At 36.9% G+C, this 15,189-nt stretch overlaps 1 protein-coding gene across 3 annotated transcripts; it reads right to left on the bottom strand.

Annotated features, from left to right (window-relative positions):
* Positions 1-425: 425 nt before the first annotated feature.
* Positions 426-14,789, bottom strand: UPF3A (UPF3A regulator of nonsense mediated mRNA decay). 3 transcript variants are annotated; one of them, XM_088136554.1, is made up of 11 exons: positions 14,521-14,789; positions 14,139-14,213; positions 13,733-13,839; positions 12,149-12,255; positions 11,171-11,269; positions 10,962-11,072; positions 7,779-7,834; positions 7,527-7,685; positions 5,808-5,965; positions 3,751-4,045; positions 426-2,390 (listed from the first exon to the last, which is right to left on the bottom strand). In XM_088136554.1, the coding sequence occupies exons 1-11, from the start codon at positions 14,680-14,682 to the stop codon at positions 2,217-2,219; spliced, it is 1,503 nt and encodes a 500-aa protein (XP_087992680.1). In that variant the 5' UTR covers positions 14,683-14,789; the 3' UTR covers positions 426-2,216. The 3 variants fall into 3 exon arrangements, with proteins under 3 accessions (XP_087992680.1, XP_087992682.1, XP_087992681.1); XM_088136556.1 differs by having other exon boundaries at positions 431-2,390; positions 3,807-4,045; XM_088136555.1 differs by lacking the exon at positions 14,139-14,213 and having other exon boundaries at positions 434-2,390.
* Positions 14,790-15,189: the final 400 nt, after the last annotated feature.

Raw genomic sequence — 15,189 nt, 5'->3', positions numbered from 1 at the left:
ATACATCAATTCCTCCTTTCAGATGCCTGTATTAAAATTTAGAATTCCCATCCTTTGTCTGTGCTGGCTTGGAATTCTGGGAGATGCAGTTTCATTGTATCTAAAGGGTGCCAAATTACGATAACCTGTCGTGTTCAGTTCCCAGTTAAATGCGGATGACCCTTCAAAAGCTTATAATTAATATTTTTAAAAAATTACGGTCAATTCTTTAAAGAGAGAAACATTGTGTACTAAGCAGAGCAACTCGACATACAACTGTTGTATCTTCTCCCCCAGTTTGCAGGGAAAAGAGCAACTGTATAAAAGAGCTAATTAGAAAATGACAAATTAAATAAGCAGCCAATGGATATGTACATTGATTCATAAATTATTTTCCATAAGCATTTCTGCACCAGAAGTTAAAAAAAAGCAAACAAACAGGCCAATACTCAGATGACTAGATTTCAGTTTAATCTTCCAGTGACTGAAATTAACAGATTTCCTTTATTTACATTAAAAGCAAATGCTGATAATACAGTAATAAAAAAAAAATCAAAACACAAAGTTAAAAAGTAGTCAACATAAGGTCTGCACTTCTTACAAACAGAAAGCCTATCAACATTATTGGTTTTATGCCTTGCCCTTAAGACATGTGTAATTTTTCTCACAAAAAATGAGAATGTATCTCTCATCACAATGTATTCTAATAGCATAATGAACAGAGGGAACCATGTGGCAGGAATAATACATTCTGCTCTATAATCTATTTATAATCCAATATAGTTCCGTAAATGACATGTAAAAATATATTTCATGAAATATTTACATACAAAAAACAGCTAATAAACCCACATATTGAAAAATGGCAAAACGATTTTAAAATGTCATCTCATGAAAGGCCAAGATTGCATTACATATTTAAACTCAGATCAGCCTTTTTTCAGGTAATATAATAAAAGGTAAATACTGTTCAAAAAGTTAAAAACAGATTGACGCTTACCCAACTTTTTACGAAGCTGAAGAGCAGGCTAAATACGACAGGGCAGGCCCATATAGCAGAACTGAGTTTTCTCTGTGTTCCTATACCGAATGGGCAGAGGCTAGTGCTGACCCTTCCATGGTCCACACGCTGCCCATTGAAAGCTATTTTCCTTCAGCTATTGTTGTTCTCTTGACGGGTGTATGAGGCTGGAGGTATTGCTAGCAGGGATAAAGGAGCTGCAAGAAGTAAGCCTTGAACAGCCCTTTTAATCACCACCATTATAACACATGGAGATTGCTGCCCCACTCTGTCCTCGTAAACCAACAGAACTTCACTAACCTCTTTCTGTAAATGTATCTTTTAACCATGATCCTATAGCAGGTTGAGCACTGTCCCACAATAATAATGCAAATATTGCATTAACTACAAACATATTGATGATTCTAATTAAAAGATGGTGTTGCTGTAATTATTATACCGGGACAGAACTACTGACAGGACCAAACCTAAGGTTATTACTCTTGTCTTTTTCTCACCCAAAGATATATATATAGTTAAATTTTGCACAATGCTTTCTTTGTATGTACTTACAGAACTGGGAGTGTGCAGTTAATGTAATTTGTAGAACATAGTAAATATGCTTTAGTGAAAATGTCTGGAAATAAACACCTTAAATACTCCTTTTGTTCAGCAGATGTAGTATTTTCTCAAATGTTTTATACAAAACATAGCAATTTAAAATGTTAGGAGTTATTAGAACATCCAAACTCTGCCTTCTGAAACCTAGCATAATTTTCAGCAATATTGCATCAAAATCACTTCCCTATATCTCAGATCAAAATATCCTTTATATATGAAAACAACTCCCATTATGTAAAGAGATGCACATTTGAATATGTAATAAGTCAGTGATGTGTATGCAATTAATCCTAACACAAATACATACAATGATCACATAATCAAATATGCATCTATCGACATGGTAGAATGGTTTTTTTCCTCATATGCTGAGAGAATATCAAAGACAGGGAAAGAATTAGAGTCAGCTTTAATCTGATTGCAAGGCTGACAAGTCCTTTCCTTTTAAAAAAAATTACATTCTTATTTACTGTATGTGATGTCTCATGTGGTCTAGATTATGGAGAGAAAACTTTAAAAAGGAATGAGGTTGCCTTACTGGAAATGCTGGCCAAGTTCTGAGAACATTCAGATCTCTATAGGGCACTAAGTCTTAAAGCTGAATGTTCTGTCCATTTTATTCTGCATCTTCACTTTTCTCAGAACCACCTCCAGCTGAGTTGTCTGCCTCATACCTTCTGTCATAAATCTCTTGAGAAGATTTTTCAGCACAGTCATAGAATCTACTTGTAGGTCCCATATGTGTTCGAATGCGAATTCCTGGTTGGTACAGCTGCATGGCTGGGCGATCCTGGGCAGAAAAAAGAACAAAGAAAGAATATAAATGCTCTGAGAAACCCATTTACTTGCACTGGGGATCTCAAAGCATCCTAGCTGAATGGATGTAAAAACAGATCTTTCTGCTACTGCTTCATATTTAATAAGAACTAATCTCTCTCTCTTTCTCTCTCCCCTGAGAGGCAAGTATTCAAGCAAACTAAAAAGATTCTGGAGAAAACAGGGCTTGGAAAGAAAGTGATAGGACAAACCCCAGGACCAAGCTAACCCATGAAAATTTTAGAACCCCTACTCAAGCTGAATAGAGCAACTCTAACTGAATTCAGACAAATATGAATATAATATCCAAACAAAAAAAGACTTCATACTTTCTACAATACAAAATTAAAGCTTTCAAGCTGACCTAACAATGTCCTGTCTAGCTAATAAGCATGGAGAACCAGGTACAAGAGTTGCTACAGAAATGTATCATCTTGCAGCCTTTTGCTTAATAGTGAAGAGTCTTCATAATGGGATGGGAGAGAAACATGACAACTCACATGTAATCCTATAACCAATAGCATAAGATTAATCCACAATTTAAAACACACTTACTTGTGTTGGGAATGTACTTCTTGGGAATCAGATTTGCTTCTCAAAAAGCATGTTTAAAGTAAAGCTTCACATTCCTGATAAATAAACTCATTATAATCAGGTTGCAACTGACAAGGGTTGTGTGATCCACAATGGATAGTACTGTTGTTGCTGCTACATCATCAGGGTAAGGCACTCTTTTTGCTGCAGCTGCATACAGCCAAAGAATAAAGTGCCATATCAGAGAATACTGATCTTCTGAAAACAGAAGTATCAACAGTAAGACCCTTACAGAATAAGCGTTCTTTTAAAACTCTTCAGAAAAATAAATCCCTGCCTTTTTTTTTTTTTTAAGGGATAACTTGCCCTGGTACTCGCATGAAGTTGCTTTTGTGCTGTGGTTACTCATCAGCACCAGTATTACTTAGACTACTGTGGCTAATAGGCTCTTTAGTAATATTGTACTAGAATGTAAAGTCAGGATTTTTAGAGTGGATTAGGTCCCGATAAGTTCTCATTAAGAGAATAGGCACTCTGTTGTGTAAAGCAGTTAAGGTTTTTTTTTTTTAGGAAGAAAAAAAGATTTATAAGAAAAATGCTTTGCAATAATTTTATTTTAAATGGGGACACATAAATAAGCAGCAAAGGTATCTTAACTGCCTTGGCTTATAAAATATGGATTTTTTCATATTATTTCAACATAATTGTTAAAAATTTCATACTGAGATGTCAAAAGCAAATCCTCTGTGCCCCTGATGTAATTTTAGTAATGAAAGATTATCCTAAATGAATAAAAGAACCTTATTTCTTATGCGCTCCTTTTTGGATGCCATGTCATCACACTTGTCCTCTTTACCCAGTTTGTCTACTGTGTCCACAGTGAAGCTGTAGTTGTAGTTCACTTTCTTTCCTCGGTCTTGGTTGTAGCCTTTCTCCCACTTCGCCTCCTCTTCATTCCGTCTCACATATTTGTCAAATTCATAGTGAGTTCTGTGCTTTCGGCCATCTTCCAACCGGTACCTTTGTCTCTCGGGTTCTTTTTCACGAAATCTTCTCTCTGAATCTCTTTGTTCTTTATCGCTGTCATTTTGTGATCTGTGTTTTAAAGGTGAGTAAACTTGAACAATTAATCAAGTGGATATAAGTTTTATTATGATATTGTTATTAGTAATGTCACAAAAGGAGCCTTGTCTGGATTTAATTCTGCATTTTGCATTCAGTTGCAAAAGAGAATCAGAAAAAGTAAAGGTTTATAGTGTAAAATGCTCATCCCAGAATTTCAGCCCTTGGTTAAATCATTTAAAAAAAAAATACTTTTCTGGCTTTTCTTCCTAACGCTCTGAAATTAGAAACTATGGAAATGACAGAGAAAAAGCAACAGAAATAGTGGTACTCTAATATGTAAAATATCAAAATTCCCATGGTCAGGCAATATTTTTGCTAGAGCCATCCAACATTTCATTAAATAGTGGGCAACCTTTTGAATCAGTAAGCCTCATAATGATTCTGGAGAACCCGAAGTCTTACACACTAACTTTATTTGTTCCTAATTAAGATTATGTCCCACTGTAGGTTCTCAGAGGAAGGGACAGTTTGTTGAATCATATATAAGGGGACTCAGACAGGAGCAGCATATAAAGATAAAAGATAATCTGAAAGGTAAACCACTTAATCTAGAAGGCAATAAAAAATTTAAAAAAATAAGCAAATCAGTAAATAAAATATACCTATGTATAGATATCATATTCTTCTAATAGAATGTGCAAATATATTTTAAACTAGAGGATGCTTCATCAGGAGCTAGTTAGAGTAGGTTTAAAACAGTTTTGGGGTAGAGAGATGAAAGATACCACAGATTGCTACATTTATTGCTATTGTATTTTTATACTATTTTTATTCTATTTTAACTAATATTTGTTGTTTTTATTGTAAACCACCCAGGGTCACTTCCTCGTGAGATGGGTAGTGTCTAAATTTGAAATATAAATAAATATAAATTTATTTCCTTCTCTGATGAAGAGTGTTCTTGCTTGAAATAGGTCACGATTTGGCATTTTTATTACAACATTTTTATGACTACACATTAGATTTTTCCTCAATACCTATACTTCTATATCAGTGAAAAAATGAGTTCTTTCAAAATTAATTAAAAATGTGTACAGAAAAGGACATTTTTAGATATATACAGCTGGTCATTTCCTCTGTGCTTCCTGTTAGCCTGTCCCAATGTCATGTTTAATTACAAATAGGAAAAAATGTACATCCCAGGTGCACCAGATGGCTCTAAAAGATAGGAAGGTACTTCAAAGGAATCAGCTAAGGACTGGTTCGGAAAGAGAGAACAAGAAATAATGAGCTTGCAGCTCCCAAGCTGTATACATTAGTTTACACAGCTATGCTTTAAAAAAGGAGGTGACCTTTTTGCTACCAAGATCTGCATGCACCTATGGGTAGCATATTGGAGCCACTGTCTAACAAAAGACATAGCCAGAGTCAACAATGGGCAAGGCTTGGGTTTCCCACAAACACACAGAGCATTCTCCACTGATTGTCACACACATACTTATTCTTCTGTCTTATATGCACTCTTCATTTCTGTTATCAGGTACTCTACAATCAAGGAATGAGAATTATAGCTATACATTTTTATGATCTAGGCCACCAAAATAAGAGTCAACATATGACTGCTTCATCATTGCCACTCACTGCACAAGAACTCCAGCAAAATGATTTGCTGTAGAAGTTAATTTATTGCAATGCAGTTCTAAGAATTTAACTCCTACAGGAATTAAAGAAACTAAGAAGATTCAATGCACTGATCAAAAGTGCCTTATCTGCTGAATAAAGAAGTACTTACTTTTCCTTAAGTTCCTTTAGAGAAATTTCCAGTGGCTTGGATTTTAAACTCCCATGTCCTGGTGACTTCTCCCATTTGCTGTCTTCCATATCAACTTTTTCTTTTTCTCTGTGCTTTTCTGTAGTCTGTTCATCTCCTTTTTCAGGCTTCTTAAGAAGCTAAGGAATATTTTAATATCCATGTATTTATTATAATATTTATCAAGTAGGTACCAAGGCAGTGAACAATAATTGAAAAAAATCCTTAGACCCATAAAAATGCAATTAAAACAGTCAAATTCTTTGATTCACTATGGTTTTGTATACAAAGGTGGTGGGAATTGCAGCCCAGTGCTTTGTTTTGAATTGCACTTAGTCATTCCTATCCTTCTCCCCACCAAAAAAAAAAAAGAAAAAGAAAAAACTTTGCTGGAAGTGGTAGGATTGAGGATACTTCCTTATACCATCTGAGTGTTTTTATGGATCTTTTTTATATGTGTTTCTTATAAACACTTATAAAACTGAGTTTTACCAGTTGCTTTCAATGAAATTAGTTCTTTGTTACATTGTCATGTATTTAGTGTTTTTTTGCCAAATAACCTTCTGGATCCAATGCATACAGTTCTGGACCTGATGTGACCAACTATCAATTCAATTGTTCCTAATTATTCCCTCTGACAGGTTCAGCCAATTCCATGGTTTTCTGGGCAACTATGGGTTTAAACTGGTAAGACAATAACTAAGATTCATCATGCTGCCTGGTGAGCCTTACGCTCAGCCAAAGGTAGCTATTGGCTGGTCCAACAGATTGGGAAAGAGGAACAATTAAAGCTTCCTACTACCTTCCTGTGGGACCAGCCTCCAGAGATTGCTTTATCCAAGCTCTCTTTAAGGGAGAAAGGAAATAAAAGAGTGAAACCCTTTAGATTTTTTTAGGTAGTCTCTTACTGCCAAGCTCATCTGATATATATTCTACAGTTTGTTCTTTAGTACCCATTTTATTTGTGTTTCTATTTGTTGACAATACCTTGAATGCTAGAATAAAGGACCTTTTAAAAGTCAATGAAATGTTCTAGTTGCCTCTTTTCCACCACTGTTACCTGAATCCTACCAGGCAAAAGGGCCCTACTGAATAATTTGAGATGAAGAGAAAGCAAAGTTGGAAACTTTTCCTACGAGCTCTCTTAAATTAACTTATCTTAGGATGCAGCTCTGCCTTTGAGTGCTTGGACTCTTCCCCTATAAAACCCCAATGCCTCATCCTATGCATTCAGAAGGACTGGACAGGGGGAGAGATAGGAGAGGTCCTTCAATTTTTAGCGTAAGGATTTTAGAAAAAAGTATTTTCTAAAAATATAAAAGTCTTATAGTCGGAAAAATAGGGTAAATCAAATATGCTATACAGAACCTTCAAATGAATCAAATGTGCCTATTTTCCCATGAGTAATTTGCACATCTGGCTGTGTAATGAAACAAATGGTTTGCCCTTCACAACTATCTTGCATATGGAGGAAATAACTTCAAATAACCAGATTTTAAAGATAAATAGTGTTATTTCTGGCTCTCCATGACAAAACTTACATTTGTATCATTTTTCTTCTTCATGGGGGAGATAGTGCACAGTCATTTATCATTTTTGAAAATGTTTAAGAAAACCTGAACTAATCTAATGTACTTCAAGCTTAGTATCATCAAAGCACTGAAAATATATTGAAAAGTATGTTTTAGTTTTCAGCAGTACCTTGATCCTTATTTCTTTTTCAGCAATTTTCTTTTGTTTCTCAGCTTCTTTTCTTTTGCGTCTTTCTTCCTCCCTGCGTTTCCGTTTCTCATCTTCTCTTAGCCGTTTTTTTTCTGATTCTCTTCTCCTTCGTTCTTCCCTTTTCTCTTCTCGAATTCTCTGAAATATTGGAAAAGTTTAGTGTTGATTTCTATTACTATTACAAAAAAACTGAAGTCAATATTTAAGCTATAGTCCAAAATACTAACATACCTGTTTTTCTAATTTTCTATTTTTAATATATTCCAAAAGTGGGGTTGTTCTTCTAGCTAAAACACAAAAAATGTGATGTAGTGTTCCATTCCTAAAATAAGCATGTTTTATCAAACTTGTTAACATTTAAGCTTTAACAAGATAATTAATAAGAGATAATACTATTACATTTTGGGCCATGGGCTATTGAAGAAACGTTTGTCTATATTTCCATTTATCATGTTGCTAATGAGTCTAAAAATCAGTAAAGTAAGCCTCATAGTTGCAACAGCAATATACAAGTCTTCATAAGTTTTATTTTTTTCAACAAATATTTTTCCTTGTATTTTCAATAATTTGAGTACAAAGAACATTTATTCCACCTTTGATCTGGTGGATGAGGTTTTTATAGCTTACAGTCCTCTTTTATTTATTTTTAAACTATTAAACTGCATGTTTGTGCAAAATGTACGCTTTAAATTTCTGCAACAGTATGCTATATCTAGATAACAATTAACTGCTGAGCACAATGTAGAAAGATTCACTTGTCTATGCTACATTTTTAGTTCTATAGAATGGACAAACAAATGGGAAAAACAAGGAAGAGTACTCTTTGGCAGAGTTTTAGTAACAATAATGTGCAGCCATGGAATTAATTTGCAATTTCTATTTCCATTCATTTATAGTATTAGGTATTAGTGAGGACAAAGTTCCATTTCAAAGATAAGAGGTCATAAAAGCACAGCTATTAGTAGTACCTATGTTAATATCTAAATAACTGCCTTTTAGAGACTTCAGGTTAACCAACAATAATAGCTAATATTTTATAACTATTTCCTAAAAGCTCAAACCACTTCATATACCTTAATATTAAAAACTAATTATTAAAAATCAGGTATTTTTTAAAATATTATAACCCAGGTGGGTTGGGGTCACAAGCAGATTTGACAGTGATTGCAAATGGGTGGATTGCACATGCAGAGCATGATCATTGCCAGAACCTGCTCCTGCTTTGTTTGGGCACGCATTTATCCAAGCAGAATACAAGCACAATCTGATGGGGGTCCAATTTACTTGTACCACCCTGCCTCTAACAGCCAATGTTTGCTCACCTCAGCATCTTATTCACAATCTTTCCTTTCACTGAGGATAAATGTAAGGTTAGAGCAGTGTTTCTCAACCTTGGCTACTTTAAGATGTGTGGAGTTGAAGTCCATACATCTTAAAGTTGCCAAGGTTGAGAAACACTGGGTTAGAGGGACACATAGCGTTGAATTTTCAGAGCCATATTTTCCGCTCACTATTAGCAGACAGGACTCCCTACGAGACTTTGCTCAAGGCCATTTTCTCCACAGTGAGTGCTTTATATGCATCCCTCAGCATTTCCTGGCTGTACCATTAGAATGGCAACTTGATGAATATCAGATCAGAAGTGTAAATAACATGAGGGTAGGGAGCAGTTTTAAAAGAGTTGCTGACTCAAGGATGATAAAAGGAATCACAGCCATGTTGGTTCAAGGGAATGTAAAATTAATAATCCATAGTTGGGTAATACTTTTATACCTTTCGCAGAGTACTTCATATCCTCCATTGAAGGTATGGAGCAAGCCACCCTTGAAGCAAGCCACTGTTGAGATTTCAATGACAGTTTGCACACCCAGTCCCACAGAGTTTGCTCATCTAAAGATGGATTGCTGTCAGAACTCATTCCTGCTCAGCCAGGGGTCTGGCATTGCACGGAGAATCCACTTGGCTTGCATGTCCATAGCTGGATCACTCTCAGAACCTGCTCCCACTCTGCCTAACTGAGATGACTGCCAGCTTGTTACAGCAATGTGGAGAAGAAAGACCAAAGTATAGTCTTACATGGCTCCAGCTTTAGGTGCAGATGTTTCACGGCACATGCACAAAACTGGATCTCTGTTAGAATTTGCTCCCACTGTCTGGACAAGTTGCCAACAGGGAGGGGTTATTTATTCTATGGCCATTGCTATAAAGACATCCAGTCAATATTAAAAAAAATACTATAAAAATAAAAGTACAAGAAGTGAGGCTGGCTGTCCAAAAAATATAACCCAGATTTCAGGAATTATGCAAATCTAAGTAAGCTGATCCTTTCCATTTAAAAATATTTTTAAACACTTCAATGCTTTATTGTATAACAGCAGTGAAAGGTATTATTTTATAAAGTTGCCAGGTTCTATGATTGGCTTATTTGATATATAGATTAAAATTTAATTATTAAAAGTGGTATATTTATTTCCTGTCCAACCTTAAGCAGAATGAAATCATTCATTTATTTCATGAGTGTGGGGGAAGGATGTCACATGAATTAGATTACCATTTTAAGCAGCCATGGCACTGCAAAGTTTGGGAACCTTCATATAGCCTAACATAACTAGCTGGGACTTTTTTCCTAGAGATATGAAAAATAATAAAATGCTAAACTCAGTACTGAATGGTTAATAACTCTTTGCCTTAGCAACTGAATATATATAAAGTAACTACACATGGATCGGGAAAAAAAATTATAAAGTAACTACTGTCTAATTAAATAGAAAATTTCATTATGCTGGAGTCATTTTACTTCCTCTATCTACCTTGTATACTCAAGAGGCTATTTTTACTTTCCCCCCACTCATTTTAATTATGGATTGACATCAGCGTTAATGTCCTTTTCATGAAACTTAACATTTACACAAAAAAGGAAGATAGCACTGAAATACTACAACACACCTGTAGGCACCTGTGCTAAAAATAATTCTAATAATTTATTATAAGAGAGCAATAAGTAATGCATGAAATAACAAAGGTAATTGGAAAAAAATATTATTCAACAAGTCATTTAATCAAATTTCAAATACACATTTACAGTGGCCTCTGAACACTCTGTTCACAAAAACTATGTGTATATAACTGTCTTGCTGTTAGAATCGTTTGGGATTTAATTACTTTTTTTAAAATTCCCTAGAATAGCCGTAAAATATTTCTATGAATAATTTCCCAAATTCATGGATACATTATCTGAACTTAGTGCAATGTCCTTTAGAAAGCAAGTGTGCCAGTTCTTTTATAAAACAAAAAAGAGCTGCCATGGCCATAATGTTTAATATAACTTAAGAAGTTCAATAAGCAAGATAAAACATGACCACCTAATTAGAAAAACTTTCAATTATTGAAGAGAAAAAAATCAGCTTAACAAACCAATGAGTTCTCTTGTTTTTGCCTCAATTTCTCCCAGAAGTGTTTCAGGGTTGGCGCATATTTTTTCTTCTTCAGCGCAATAACTTTCTAAAAATTTTCTATATTCTGGGTCTGTGAAAGAAAAATATTGAAAGCAAAGTACTGCAAGAGAAGCTCCTCTTAATTATAGTAAGTTAGGAAACTCTTTCTACCATCAACAAAAAGTGTACCATCTTCTATGCTTCCAGACTTTGCATCTTTCTTCTTTAGCTTCTTTTTAGAAATCTTTTGGAATGGTGCAAATTCAACAACAGCAGGATATTCCAAACCTTTAAAGAATCACAAAGGAATAGAATTAAAAAAGATAATTCATACACATATTTTGAAACTGAAGTTCTCTTGAGATCAAATGCCAGAATTAAAATTGTTCATTCTATTTTTTTCTAGCCTAAGCTTATTACACACAGCATTGAACCAGAAAAGGAAATCCATATTTAAAAGCAAGCTTTCATGAATCCATCAGAATTAGCCGATCACATCAGGATCTTCCTTTTTGATATTGGATATGCTCTAAAGCAGTTTCCTTCACGTCAAGCTTTACTCATGATGACATCATGGACATTTCCATATCATTTTCTTAGCAACAGTATGGAAGTGGTTTGTCATTACCCTTTTCTGAAGTGTTTTTTCTATTGTTGAATTTAGATTAGAGTTCTGTTACTCCTGGTAGTCTCCCTTCAAAGTACAAAGCTACTGATGCCAATAAATATCTTTATAGCAATTCACCACAAAGGCATTAACTTTTAGGCAAAATATATATGTCCCAATTCATTTAAGCTCACTTTCGGTCATATAGCCAAAGCTTTAAGTGTTGGGGAAAAAACAACAAAACAAAAAACAAAACAAAAAACAAAACAAAAGAAATTTGAGTAGAATTTTGCTTCTGAGAATTCACTGGATGGTCATAAGTGAGAACCCATCCAACCCTGTGCTTCTATAACTGTACTATAATCAAACATTCTATGAGATTTGGACACTACATAAATAAGAATTGTTTTGGAGCATTCAAAAACATGAATCATAAAACATGGTGAACTATTAGGCTGTGACTGAAATTTCTGAGGAAGCACAAACCTCAGTGTTTCTTTAGCTCCGTGCAACTAATTGTACATTTTCATGGGTCCTTGCCGCAGTAATTTATGAGTTACCTTTATTGTCAATGAAGACATAGCCATCAAAACGATCTCTAAAAAGAAGGATGTCATCAGGATTTCTAAAATTAATATATGCTCTTGAGTAGAGATGGGGATAAAGACTGCAACAAGAGTGAATTTCAGTTACTTGTGTTTATCTTCTAAAAGGAAAATTATAGAAATTTAAGTCTCAAAGAAAGCAATCGTTATATTTATATATTAAATGAAAAGATAGGCCATCAGAAATGCTATGGCTAATGAACTCTTAATAGCTGTTAACCTCTGTGCAAGTGTGCTATGATTCAACCAACATAGTTTTTCTGCACTTTACCTTCAAGGTTTGTAAACTGCTATGACTTCATTCCTACTTGGGCTGGGAGTAAACTGAGCAAAAAGGCCTAGGGAACAATGGAGGCAGGTTAGACTAAGTGGCCTTCTGTTGATGGGCAATAGATTAAGTGATGAAAATTAAAGCTTGTTTTCAGTACTGGTTCCCAAGGAACTCCGGGGTGTCCTAGTTACATATTGTGCTAAGGCATGGTTTGTTTAACTTTTGTTTATTGAATAGATTGCAACTGCTTGTTTGTACAACATGCTAAGTCATGAATCATGCTCTAAAGCCACAATGGCAGGTTTTGTACAATATTGTATGCCAAAATAATGAAATCATTCTATGGCTTACTGCAATATATCACCCTAGTCTGTGAACACAGGATATATGATGGTGATCATGCTATACAATGCTATAATAAACGGACATCTTAAAATTCTATCTCTGGATAGAAAAAAAATCTGTGTTTTGCTTTTTTTCCTTTTCCTTTTGGTGCCTTTCAGAATCTTGCACACTTTCATACGCTTATGGTAATATAGGAAAAACTATGGAGATTGGCAAAACTGAATTCATTTTGCACTAACAATCATGGTCCTCCACCAATCATCTTGATGACAGAATCAAACAACCAGAATCCTGTAAGCAGAATAGTTGTGCTACTTGATGTTACAAGGTTGTTTTTCTTTTCTCTCAAATGTGAATGTTTCAATTGCTTTTTGGGGGACTCAACATCATATCACAGAACAATGAACCATTAAAAGAAGTTGCAAAAGTAGAAATCCAGATTAGAGAACTTATATTTCAGTCTCTGAAATGGCCATAAATAGCCTGATAGCCTCATGAGAGGAAGCAGTGATGATATATGATGTTACTTAGTTGCAACCCAGCCAACCTGGCCAGTAATGAAGGACACTGAGTGGGCCACATGTTGTCCATTCTTGCAGTATCTTCAGTTAGGTAAAAAACATATTAATGTCTCAAACATGCATGAGAGAGTATTCCTAGCACACCCAAACCCCACATGATTCCCACTCCATCGTGAATCTCTCACAACTCAATTTCATTGATCTGAGTTTTAGCGCCATGAAAATTACGGCAGCACATCACATCTATGCAGAATGCATGACATTAAACATGTCATTACTGAGCAACAGAGCGTTTTTATAAATTCTTTGTGTTAGAAACATTTTATATTAAAATGCATCCTACTGACGTTAATAGCAACATACAAACATGAAACAACCATCTTGGTTTATGCAAATACTCACCTGGGATCAGAGGAACAAAATTCAAAATAATCATGAGCAGGAAGTGGATGGAGTTGTTCCTCTAGCTGCTCCTTAGTAAAGTTAGGAGGAAGCCGGCGTATAACCACCTGCAAAGTGTTACATGTAAATTGAGGGCATACAACAGTCCTACTCATGCCAGTGCCTGTGGCACACCCCAAACGAACCTACTGTTGCTATTCTGTTTTGAAAAATGCACTCTCCCCACTAGGAGTATCCCTACTTTATATAGAATTCTTGAGAATGTCCACGTAATAATGTCCACGTGCCATTCAGACCCAACCCTGAGCCCTGGCGCTGTCTCTCTGCCTGCCTCCTTCCTGCTAATTCTGCCTTAAAGTGGGTGGTGGTGCATTAACCCCACTTGGACGGGCACCTGCTTTCCCACCTTTGGGTTCGGATGGTACATGACGTAAGGCGTAAGGATGATGATGACGACATGGCTGTACTGGTGGCTTCTGCCCTAATGGGGATCGGAAAGAAGGTTCCCGTTTGCTCCAGGAGGACAAAGCAGACGATGCCTCTGGCCAGGAGGGGGCTGGACCCAGGCCAGAGAGCCGGAGCTCAGCTGCACCTTTCAGCATCGCTCCCTGCGCTCCGCACGTGCCTGGCGCGTTCTCGTGCGCCCCTCCCCCATCTTTGGTCCCTCGCGAGGGCCCCTCGTGCGCCAGGTGCCGTAGCTCCTCCCACTCCCCCCGCCGCTCCTTCCTCGCGCACGCTGTCCTTGGTGCTGGAGGGCAGCCCCTCCCTCTGCCCCGCCGGCGTCTCACTTTACTCAGCGCCGCCCTTTTCTCTTCCCGTTGTTGTTTGCCCGGCGGCAGCCCCAGGTTGGAGGTTGCGGGCGGCAGAGGCGGCGGGGGCGGCGGCCCCGGGGAGGAGGACGGCGTCTCTGACACACGACGCGGTGATTCCCGCTGAAGTGGAGCCTCCATGCCTCCGGCTCTGCGGCAGCGCCTCGCGACCCTCCGCCCGACGGCTGCTCCGCCGCTTTGGCGCTTCAGCACGGCTTCCCGTCGCCCTCGCTCAACCGCCAACCCTTGCCGGGAAACATCGCGAGAACAGCCCCCGTGCCCAGGAGGGTCTCGCGAGAGCTGTGGAATCGGGGAAGGGGTTGCGGGAGCTAAAGGATGCTCCACCGCCAGGCTCCCGATTAGAGAAGCGGCACCTCGGGCGCGCTGGACCGATCATCCTTCTCTTTCATGGATGCAGAATTGGCCCAACACCTAATATAATTAGGTGTATATAATACACCGTCAGCTGTATATAATTCAGGGTACCTATTATCTTTCTGATTCAAAGGATCTGGAAATAGTTAGCTAAACCCTATTACTTCTGTTCTACAGCCTTCGGTGGGCTACTACAGGAAATTGATTACAAGACAAGAAACGAGCAGGGCCAACTTTAAGTAACAGTGAGACCTTATGTCCAGATATCCATCT

This window comes from Python bivittatus, unplaced genomic scaffold (assembly GCF_059951505.1).
Source record: "Python bivittatus isolate LINGU-HERP-01145 unplaced genomic scaffold, Pbiv_v1 ctg000060_np1212, whole genome shotgun sequence".
Taxonomy (NCBI): domain Eukaryota; kingdom Metazoa; phylum Chordata; class Lepidosauria; order Squamata; family Pythonidae; genus Python; species Python bivittatus.
This window is presented reverse-complemented; position numbering and strand designations above follow the sequence as displayed.

Excerpts from the sequence above, each read along its gene's own strand:
- UPF3A (XM_088136554.1), bottom strand. The coding sequence starts at position 14,682 with ATGGAGGCTCCACTTCAGCGGGAATCACCGCGTCGTGTGTCAGAGACG. Across the intron at positions 14,214-14,520 it reads AAAGGGCGGCGCTGAGTAAA|GGCAGAAGCCACCAGTACAG; the intron begins GTGAGACGCCGG and ends GATCCCCATTAG. Across the intron at positions 12,256-13,732 it reads TTTTGTTCCTCTGATCCCAG|TCTTTATCCCCATCTCTACT; the intron begins GTGAGTATTTGC and ends CTCTTGTTGCAG.